At 45.5% G+C, this 11,379-nt stretch overlaps 1 protein-coding gene across 1 annotated transcript; it reads left to right on the top strand.

Annotated features, from left to right (window-relative positions):
* Positions 1-646: 646 nt before the first annotated feature.
* Positions 647-11,099, top strand: CUNH1orf53 (chromosome unknown C1orf53 homolog). The gene is made up of 3 exons (XM_018564553.1): positions 647-954; positions 9,049-9,146; positions 10,861-11,099. The coding sequence occupies exons 1-3, from the start codon at positions 681-683 to the stop codon at positions 10,930-10,932; spliced, it is 444 nt and encodes a 147-aa protein (XP_018420055.1). The 5' UTR covers positions 647-680; the 3' UTR covers positions 10,933-11,099.
* Positions 11,100-11,379: the final 280 nt, after the last annotated feature.

Genomic DNA, 11,379 nt, shown 5'->3' with positions numbered 1-11,379 from the left:
CCCTGGTACTACAAGGGTTACCTGCTTGTTTTGATCTAGGGGGCTCAAATAAGGCAGATATTCCCCTGATCCCAGCTTCCTCCAGGCTGCTAGACCGGTCTCCGCAGACTCTTCTCCCCAAGGCTCTGACAGGCTAAGGACTGCTGATATCAGGTCCTATTAAGGCTCCATTGACCTGCATTAGACGCAAGGTTTCTGAGGGACATGAGCAGAGGGGGAGAAAGGTGAATGCTGACTGCCGCGGAAGCTGGGATCAAGTGAGTAATAGTTATATCTGCTTTATTTGCGATCCCTAGACAAACCGAGCACCTAACACAGGGGTAGCCAACTCTGGCCCTCCAGATGTGCTTTAACTACAAATCCCATCATGCATCTGCCTCTGGGAGTCATATCTGTGGCTGGCAGAGACTTGCAATGCATAATGGGACTTGTAGTTCCACAACAGAGTTGCCCAACTCAATTAACCCTTGCAGTTGGGCTACTTTTTATTCTGCCCAGAGTTCTTCTTTAATGGTTTTTGTCAGGAATCCCTTTTATTCACATACAAAAAAATGGCGTTATATATTATTATGTGACATGATAATTATATGTGTATCATTTCCTATGTGCTAGTTTCCTGTAGCTAGTAGTGTGACTGTGTACAGAGGGAAGGACGGAGGCCTGCTTTCAGCGGCCTGTACATGCTTCTCCTGGCCCGGTGTGTGAGGCGCAGCTGCTGCCTGTGTCATGTTGTCACTACGGGACGGGGCTCCCTCGGGCTACCCCCCTCCTCCTCCTCTCTTCTCCTCAGGAAACAATATCTCATGTGTGAGCGGGGAAATGACATCGCGGCCGTGCAGGACACATGCGGGGAGCGGCAGCAGGACAGTCCGAGGCCCAGCGAACAGGAGAAGGCCGAGCTGGATCCAGAGGTGCTGAGCATAGTACAGGCACATGAGGCCGCCTGCCTGGTAGGTCATCGTTCGGGGGAGGGGCCGTACAGTGCGGAGTGTCATGTCTATTACTGGGGTCACATGAGTGCCTTCAGTATCACACAATGCATCCTCTCTCCTCCTCTGCTAATGCAATGGACCTGCATTAGATGTGATCACCTTATACCGCAAGAGCTCAGGGGAGAAGAAGCTGCAGGGACTGGTCTAACAGACAGATGGGACTAAGGATCGGGGTAAGTATATTTTCTTCATTTTCATCCCTAGACCAAAATGAGCACTTAACACTTGCAGTGCAGGGGTAGCCCAACTACAAGGGTTAACTGAAAAGAGTCCTGGAGGTCCTCTTTAAACTGTAACTGAAGCCCAAACGTTTTGTTAGTTTCAGATAGTGTGGAGAGCCATTAGAACACCCACCAGGCTTGTATTACTGTCTGTGTCCCCAGTGGGTAGATTCACCCTCTTTATTTGTCCTAAGTTGGCCCTCTACGTATACATGTGAGATAGTGCTTCCGATGACCGCAATGCTAAACGGGCAGTGTGTGCTTGCGCACACTGGCCTGTCCGGCTTTCATCTTACGAACATGCCACACACCCGCCAACAATCGCACGATTCTCGGCGGGTTTTCGAACATGTTCCTAAGATAAAAGTCGTGCGACCTTACAGTAGCAGAGGTCGCACGCCTTCCACGCACCTTGCGATAACCGTACGATCGCGGGATTTCCCGCGATTATCGCAAGGTGTGTGGGCCCCTTAAGAGTTCCGTTAGAATCCCTGGACTCCATAGCTGTTCCTGATCTGTGCCTGGAAAGGACGGAAGCCACCGGATCAATATGAAATCTCTTCACATCTATAAAGTTATTCATGCAGAAATCCAGAACATTCCTAGGAGTCCACAAAGGTTCTTTTCCCACAACGCTATATTTTAGAATAACGTTTCGCTCTAGCAGTTTCCTGCTTCCTGTCTGCTGTTTGTTTAATCACACAGCCTCCTAAGATGCACGCTGATTTTCATGGCTTGTGGTAAAGCTGAACCCCAGCCTTCCTTTAGCTCTTGCACAGTTGAACAGGTTATTCCACTGTATCGAATTTGTTTGTTTTGATTTCACTGCACACAGTGGGCTTCCCACAGTATACATCAGAAGCTGCAACAGGTCAGATAGAGCCCACCTCATTTCCTGGCTGGAGGACCTCCAGCATCATCTAGAACTTTCCTCCCCCAACCTTATTGTTCCTGGTCTGCCCCTTTCATTCATTGGCTTTCAGTTCCTTCAATCACAGGGGCTCGGCATCATATGTGTACATTATCTAGGGTGGTCTGCTGTTTTCAGTAAGCTATGTACAGCCCCTCTCACCAGTCTTGATCTGCCTGCATTATATAGAGAAGCACAGAGACCCAGTGATGACATCATCGACTCTGATATAGGGATGTGATGAAAAGGGAAATGTTTTATTTAAAAAAAAATGTATTAGCTTATTGATAAAGGGGGAAAGAAGCAGGAAAGACAATACAAGCAGATTAAACTTCAGCTTTAAAGCAAAACTCTGGGCACACTTTTTATTAACCCTTGCAGTGGGGCTACCCCCGCACTGCAAGGGTTAAAGCCCTGCTGCAGGGCTGTGTGTGTGTCTATGGATGCACACAGCCACTGCGGGAATGAGCACCCTCGGGTGCCTCCACAGTAGATGGCAGCAGCCGTGCAGGGGGGCGGGGGCATGGACGCTGCAGAGACCCGCTAGAAAACGAAGAACTAAATATTTTCCAAGAAGAAGAAAGGAAGATTCATATAAAGGTGGGCCTCCTAGGTGGTAAAAAACAACAACAAAAAACGACATTTTAACCACTTGCTGACCAGGTGTTTACACCGCCTTCCTGGCCAGGCCATTTATCAGTATTCAGCGCTGCGGTACTTTGACTGACATTTATTCCTTCATGCAACGCTGTACTGAAATACATTTTATACCATTTTTTGGGGACAGATAGAACTTTCTTTTGGTGGTATTTATTCACCACTGTCGTTTTTTGTTTTTTTTATTATATTAAAGAAAAATTATGGGAAATTTTGGGGATCAAAAGGTTTTTTTTTTACATTATGTTAGGAAACAATTATTATTACAGGTCGGCTAGAACTATGAGGTGTGTAAAAAGCACTCACCTCATAGTTCTCCTTTAACTTTATTGCTATCACACAGGGGGGCTAAGAAACCCCTTATGTGATAGCAAAGAGGATGTGACAGGTCCTCTTTATGGAGACATCAGGGGTCTCCAAGAACCCTAATGTCACCTAGGGACCCCCAGAAGAAGCTGATGAAGCACAGATCTGCTTCATCAGCTTCTCTCCAGCGTCTGAAGCTGGAGAGTGATAGCAGAATGCGGCAGTGATGTAATATATATATCACTGCCGCATTCTGACAGCGAAGAGGGGACCAGAGGGAGGTCGATACACGATCTCCCTCTGATCCCCTGTCACAGAAGCACTATGCTGGTCCCGGGCTTGCACCGGGCACAGCGGAGCCCGTGACCAGCGTGACAGCAGGAGGGGGGGCTGCGGAGGGAGGGGGGGTGCACGGGCCGGCAGCTTATACAAGCGATCCGCCTTCTCTATAGCCGGCGGATCGCTCGTATGTTAACACGCATCGCTGCAGGTTTTTACATTTTCAATCTTTTGCCCGCTCAGATCTAGAGAGCTTCAGGCCGACCGTTCATTTACAACGGCCGGCCGGGAGGTAGATAATATCACTTTAGGCCTTGTTCACACCAAATGCAGAGCAGATCCGCTCAGGTTTCTGCACACGAAGTGCAGTGGGTTGTGCCGCGTGTTTTTTTGTCGCGTTTTTATGCGTTCCGGGCCTTTTTTGGTTAAAAAATACCATAGGAATACATTGGACGCAGTTTTGATCCGGTCTGCAACTGCTCTGCACCTGCTCCGCGCTTGGTGTGAACTAGCCCTTAACCATTAGTTTGTGTCTAGGTTACAAAAAAAAAAAAAGTTATATTCCCTTAAACCTTGGAGCCGGCTTGCTTAAGACCGTTCCCTGGAGCGTCTCTCCCCCTCCGCTGCAGCAGTATAAGGATCCTCAAGTCATCATGCAGAAGGACATACTATTGCTGCAGCAGAGGATGAGAGAGGCTGGAGGGAGTGCTGTCACAGCCGGCTGGCTCTGAGGTTCGGCCGAGTATAACTTTTTTTAACTTGGAGACAAACGAGCGGTTAACCATTGCAGTGCGGGGTAACACTACGGCAAGGGTTAATAAGATGTGCCCCCAGAGTTCCGCTTTATGTTTGGTTACATGTAACATAGGGAGTGGTTATTGTTCCTTAACGTTTTACTCTTCAAGCTGATTTACACAGAGGCGTCAGTAGCTTTAGTTGAGATGATTACATTTCATACCCATAAGTTTGTATCCAAGACCTGAGGGCTTGTTCACACCAAGTGAAGAGCAGAGCAGTTACAGAACGCACCAAAAATGCATCCAATGTATTCCAATGGTATTTTGGACTCTAGTTCACACCACAGCTTTCAGTTCCAGTGCATGTGGAAAAACCGCAGCTGGCACTTTTTTTTTCTGCTCCGGAGCGCACCAAAACACATGCCAATGCCCAGGAATGCACTGGACTACACCTGAAAGCCCATTTTAGGCTAAAAATAAAAACGGACCGGAATGCGTCAAAACGCACTGCACATGCAGAAACTCATCCAGATCGGGTCCGGATTTGGCGTATCCAAGACCTGATAGTTTTACTGCATAACAGAATGAAGAATTCTGCATAATATATTTTGTCATTCACCTTTGAAGGAAAATGATATATTTCTGTTGCTTCTTTACTCTTCCCGTTTGCAATACGTTGGACGCTGTAACATAAATCTTTAGAAAGCCGTCTTCATACAGTCATTAGCGCTCTATAGGTTTGATTAATGATTCTGCTGCCAATACGGTTTAAACAATTTGAAGAAGAGGAAAGAAGCACAGACTTGTGATTTTCTAGCAGACTGTGTCTGTTACTTTGCTGTTAGTCCTCATCCACATTGTTTACCATCCCAGAGCCTATAGAAGCGTTCGGTGATTCGCTAGGAATGCTGGAAAATGAATTGTAATTCGATTTTGGTTTGCGTTTTTCATGTTTCTTGTCATGAGCAATTTTATAAGGATCACGAAGTGTCAGTTCTCCCACACAGTTGCACGTTTAAGTTGACCATGCACACCCTAATTAATGCGCCACGCGGACCATATTATTCTGTTTGCTGAGAAATTGCTGGAATTGTAATTCATTGATTCTTTTAAATGATTTCAGTGACGCATGTTATGCTTTTCGTTCTGCGGTGCTAACACAACATAGATTTGCAGAGATCGTTGTACCTCACACTTCTGTATCCTTTCTTAAATTGATGTCGCCTGCACGTGTAAAATCATTTATTAAACCATTAAAATTGAAAGTATATGTACTCACAAATATAAGTTGTATAGCATTCATCAAACACCAGGACGCCAACACTTCAGGAGATCAACACCCTGACTTGAATCGAAAACTGCCTCCGGTCACATCAGCGTCCACAGTATGCTAGATTGACGCGTTTCAGGGGCACGCCCCCTTCCTCAGAATCCAGGATACACCATACACATGGAGGCAGCGCTCTGTCTTTTCTGTTTTTCATGCAATTGATGGAACCCCAGAGCCTTCTGAATGAGCAGCCCCTCAAGATAGTGTAAAGTGTGATTACTGAAGCAGCAGGTGGATTGTGTCAATGGCAACCTTGCGCCAAGAGGAATATACACTTTTTTAAACAAGTATAGAAAGACGCCCATTGTGATGAAACTAGAGGCTAGAGAGGCTGCAGGGACCGTCTAAGAGCCACCTGGCTGCAAGGTTCAGGTGAGTATAATGTCTTATAGTGTAGTATAGCGGAAAACGAGCACTTAACTCTTGCAGTGTGGGAGTAGCCCACTGCAAGGGTTAAGAGTAATTATGCCCAGAGTTTCTCCATTTTTTTTGTTACTTTACTTCCGCTTTAAGTGATACCCGCTAAAAATCCATATGTATTTTTTTTAGGGCTGCAACAAACTAATCGATAATCATGATAATGAGAATAGTTGTCAACTATTCTCATTATCGATAGGTTGGTTGGATCCCCTAGTTCTCTCCTCCACGCTGGGAGGAGGGCACGGCAAGTAGTGGGTGGGTGCAGTAGCCAGCCTACTATTGGCTATTGCAATTTGAAAAAACGCTGAATGCAGCCCTATTTTATCCAAAGTGTCCATACACTTTGTGGCATTAAGATCCGTGGTTTAGAGCAGCGTTCAGAGACATACACCATATGTCTCTAAACCTCTAAACGCCATACACCATAGACCCACAGAACTCACCTGAGACCCCGCAGAGCCCACCATAGTTCCTGCAGACCCCACCTCAGTAGCCGCACCGTCCGCCATAGATCCTGCGCGGCCTGCCATAGATGCTGCAGAGCCCAACTGAGACCGTGCAGAGCCCACCTGAGACCCTGCAGAGTCCACTGCAGAGCCAACCACGGACCCCGCACAGCCCACCATAGACAACGCAGCCCACATTACACCCTGCACAGTCTACCAAAGACCCCACACAGCACGCCATAGACCCTGCACAGCCCACCTGAGACACTGCACAGCCCATCACATACCCTGCACAGCCCACCTGGGACTCTCAGGTGGGATGTGCAGGGTCTTTGGCAGGCTGTGCAGGGTCCCTTTCCCTGCACACATGTACCGCTCCTCTTACCTGAAGCCCCCCAGCCTGCCTCCAGGTCATTCGGCCATCAGATGGTGGAGTATGGGCAGTCCCGAGCCTCCCGCAGCTCCGCCGGCTGTGCCGCATCTCACTCGACCAGTCCAGCCCCGCCTACGGTCCTGCCTCGGCCCTCCATGTTGCCTTGTTTGCCTTGCGGTGGATACTCCCCTGCGAACACACGTGAACACATGGAAATGCGCAAATTCACTTTAGTGGCTAGAATAAATAAATTTAGGCAATAGAATGCATACACCTCTAAATATCTGTAAAAAATAAGTCAAGGAAACTGGACTTGCTGTATTTTTCTTGAAGACGTTTCACTGGACATCCAACAAGCTTTCTCATTCAGAACAATTCAATACACCTCTAAATGTCATACACATGTAAATGTATGTAATTGCACATTGAACCTCTCATTTCTATGCTGTATTTATCTGCCAGCTTCTGGAAGAAAGATTCAGCGTAGATGAGAGAATTTTAATATGCCCGTGTGCGTGAGCCCTAGTATCGCAGTGCTCCTATGTTTGAGAACATTTATCTATTGTAAGCTTTTACTGATAATTAGCACCATGGTTTAGCGGTTGGATTAGGATAGGAGCACAAACATTTGTAGTAATTTGGTGTTTTGAGACTTGTGGAGTTTAAGTTTTCAGGTTTGCAGTGTAGTTTGTAGTTTTGAGGAAGGAAGGTTGCATAAAAAGCCCCATGACATGCTAGAAATTATATAAAAAGTCACATAGATACCATGAAAGAATTATAAAAAAGGCTGTAACATCTACATTCTTCAGGTGTCTGGAGCAGTAAGGGATAATAAATGTGTTGTTATGTAACGGAAACTTTCTGCAACCATACAACCCACCTAAGGTAGTTACAAACCATAAGGTACATTTTAGGAGGGAGCCCATTTTATAAGAATGTGAGAAAAAGATTTTGGGGTCTATTAAGAAAGCTGCCGTAGGCAGCCGAGTGAATAATAGACCCGAAGTGAAGTGAGCCAAACGCTGTTCGGCTATTCACTTCAGGCTGGTACGGCTGATTTCAGCCGTACAACGTCTAAAATCAGCCGTCTAAAAGCAGCCGTACATCGGCTTGCTGCGGCTGGCTATGGGCCGGCCAAACATGCTCAGCATGTTCGGCCGACCCGAAGTGCAGAAGGAGTTCGACTCAGCCGATCCAACATCTGGCAGGCTACTGGCTGCTGTTCGGCCTATTCTCATAGATGCCGAGCAGCAGTGAGTGAATAGCCGAATGCCGCCGAGCGGCATTCGGCTCGGCTATTCTGCTCGTTACTTCTGTGGTACCGAGCAGAATAGAAAAACAGTAAAAAAAAAGTAGCTAGCTCCGCCCAACTGTTTTCTATTGGCCGGGACCGGCTGTCATTACAATGAAAGATTTTCAGAGCCTAAGCTCTCATCCTTATGATGGAACAGCGTCCCTGGTTACCTGGTAACCAGGGACGCTGATAAGTCATTACACTGAGAACCCGGCGGTTCTGCTGCCGTCAGAATTAAAAGAAAAGAAATCAGCATAGGAATGCATAGCTAGATTCCTATTGGCTATTTCAATTTGCAATATCCAATAGCAAGCTGGCTATTGCACCCGCCCTCTGCTGCTCTCAATCACTAGAAGGGGACCCGATGGACAACTTCAGGTCCCCTCTGCTGATTGACAGCAGCAGTGGGTGCGTGCAATAGCTAGTTTGCTATTGGCTATTGCAAATTGAAATAGCCAATAGGAATGTAGGTATGCATTCCTATGCTGTTTTTTTTTTTATTCTGACGGCAGCCGGCGGCTCCGATGTCAGAAGAAAAGAAAAAAAGACAACAGAGCAGCGAAAGGTTTCCGGGAGAAAGTGTTTCTCTCCCGGCCAGCCCGGAGCCGCTATCTAAAAGCGGGAGACTCCTGGAGCATCTGGAAGTTGGGCTGTCTGGAGACGGCTGGCTCCGCCCAGCTGTCATTAACAGGCTGCCAGCCGGCCAGCTCTGACTTTCACCTGGGCTCAGTCGAGCCGAAGCATATGCCTTCGGCTCGACTGAGGCCCTCTGCCAACTTCGGGAGCTGTACGGGCTATAGTGCTATAGTGAATAGCCCGTACAGCAGCCCTTCGGTTCTACTGAACCGAAGGGGTCCTGGGGCCAAAGCTAGCCGAAGGATCAGCCGAAGCTACGGCTAGATCCTTCGGCAGCTTTGTGAATAGACCCCTTTGTCTCCTTTCCTTTTGTTTCTGTGGTACAGGAAATTAAGGGAAATTTCCACAATGGGAAAACCCAGTTTTGGTTATAGATACACTTTAGGTTATGTATAGCAATAATAAATGCAAAGAATGAATATGTGAATTGTTTGTGTTTTAAGATAGGTCAAGAAGGATACTCAGATCCCCATACTGGATATTTTGTTTTCACCAGAATAGCTCATTTGAGAAGAGGCAAATGCTGCGGGACCGCATGTAGGCATGTAAGTACTTCTAAAGTTATAGAAGAAAAGTAAATTGCTCTGCTGCAACTCGGTTGATTCCATACCAGCACCCTGAGTACTATTACCAGATCGCTGCTACTCATATTTTCCCTTTTTACAAGCTGTTGTTACTTACTGTAGCAGTACCTGCTTAGCCATATAAAAGACTCTAATGACCTTGAGCATGTGCCCCCTGCTGGTCTGAGTGACATCGGTGCCTGAAATGGCATCAGTATGATGTCATATCCCATCAGCAATGCTCCTGCAAGTTGCCAGTGACAAGGTTGAGGTCCAACAGCACTGTCTGCCAAATAAGTTTGGGGACAACATCACAGAGGGAAGGAAGAGATGCATAGACAAAGAAGATGAATTGGTGGGGACATTGTAAAAACAAAAGGGTGATCAGTGTAATGACTGGTACATTTTTGGTAAAGAAAAGTATCTATTGCTATCAAAAACATGAGCATTTCTGGGTGATACCACAATGCTACTGTATATACATTATGTGTATTTTGTTTTTTGAAACAATAATAATACATTTAAATAATGTCATATGAGTTAATAGTAACTCTCAAGCAACCAGAAGCTACAGTTATCTGGCATCTATCAATCCCCATGGGTACCGGATAACTGGAAGTTTATATAACCTGATGTTAAAGCTGAACTCCAGGATAAGCAAGTATCGCATACTTGAACAAGATTACTTGAATCTTACGGGTCTATTCACTAAGCTGCCGTAGGCAGCCGAGTGAATAACCAACCTGAAGTGAAGTGAGCCGAACGCTGTTCGGCTATTCACTTCAGGCTTGTACGGCTGATTTCAGCCGTATATCTGCTGAAATCAGCCGTACATCGGCTTGCTTCGTGTGGCTTTGGGTCGGCCGAACATGCTAAGCATGTTCGGCCGACCCAAACTGCAGAAGGGGTTCGACTGAGCCGATTCAACATCTGGATCGGCTGAGCCGAACCTCCGGCAGGCTACTCGCTGCTGTTCGGCCTATTCTCATAGATGCCGAGCAGCAGTGAGTGAATAGCCAAATGCCGCTCGGCGGCATTTGGCTCGGCTATTTTGCTCGGTACCTCTGTGGTACCGAGCAGAATAGAAAAACAGTTAAAAAAGTAGAAAAAATTAAATGTAAAATGAATGGGTGGAGCTAGCAGTGACCGCTAGCTCCGCACCACTGTTTTCTATTGGCAGGGCAGTTCTGCTGCCGTCAGAACAAAAAAACACCATAGGAATGCATAGCTAGATTCCTATTGGCTATTTCACTTTGCAATAGCAAACTAGCTATTGCACCCGCCCTCTGCTGCTGTCAATCACTAGAGGGGACCTGATGGAGAACTTCAGGTCCCCTCTGCTGGAGGCCTAATTCTTTTAAAACCCTTTTTAATTTCTAGTCAAATGAGCTTTGACAGCTTGTGTTTTAGGACATTTCTTTTGAAATGTGTTTGATCTTTTTATCATTTCATATTGTTTTCCCATAAGAACAACAGGTAACCAAAATGTCAAAGCTGTCATTTGCTAACAAAATAGCCTTTTCAAAGATATCATTATTGTAGAAGTTTACATACTTTCTTTTACTTTAGCACAATCAGTATGCTATTTGCATTCGTTATTCCTATGCTAAAGAAACACTGCAGTGTTAGATTTTGTGTGGTGTGGTTTAATGCCATAAACTGATAAATAATAATAATCCATTTTCTCTTTTTCCAGTGTCCATATGGCCAGGAAAATGTTAAGGATTCATCTAGAAAGAAGCAATTTAATTCCTTTTTTTACACATGACAGCCGAGTTCAATCTCGCAGCTATTTTTTCATTAATCGAGGGGATTTTAAAAGACGGTACTGTAAAGCAATTGTATTTAGTCCTGCTAACGATGCTGTCTTTCTAGTTAATATTCTTAAGTAATGAATTCAATGTTAATTGTAATAAACATCAAATGGAAAGCAAATGTTCTCAGTCATTAATGTGTTGATACAAAGTTACTCCATGCTCAGAACATTTGAATTACTTCCTAGCTATTTGTCTGTGCTTTTCATGTAGATTTCTTTCTTTCTTGTACTTTTATTAAAGGAAAGAGTGCATGACATTCTTGAAAAGAATGGGAATATTAAACTGTATGTTAAAATTAATCAGCACAATTGGAGAGAAGGTTTCTTAAAGGGCTACTGTCGTAAAAATGTTGTTTTCCAATAAGGGTATGTGGTTAATACATATAGAGATAGGATTTG

Source organism: Nanorana parkeri, unplaced genomic scaffold (genome assembly GCF_000935625.1).
Source record: "Nanorana parkeri isolate BGI_ZX_2015 unplaced genomic scaffold, ASM93562v1 scaffold759, whole genome shotgun sequence".
NCBI lineage: Eukaryota > Metazoa > Chordata > Amphibia > Anura > Dicroglossidae > Nanorana > Nanorana parkeri.
Note: the sequence above shows the minus strand (reverse complement) of the source record. Positions and strands in the feature narration are given on the sequence as shown.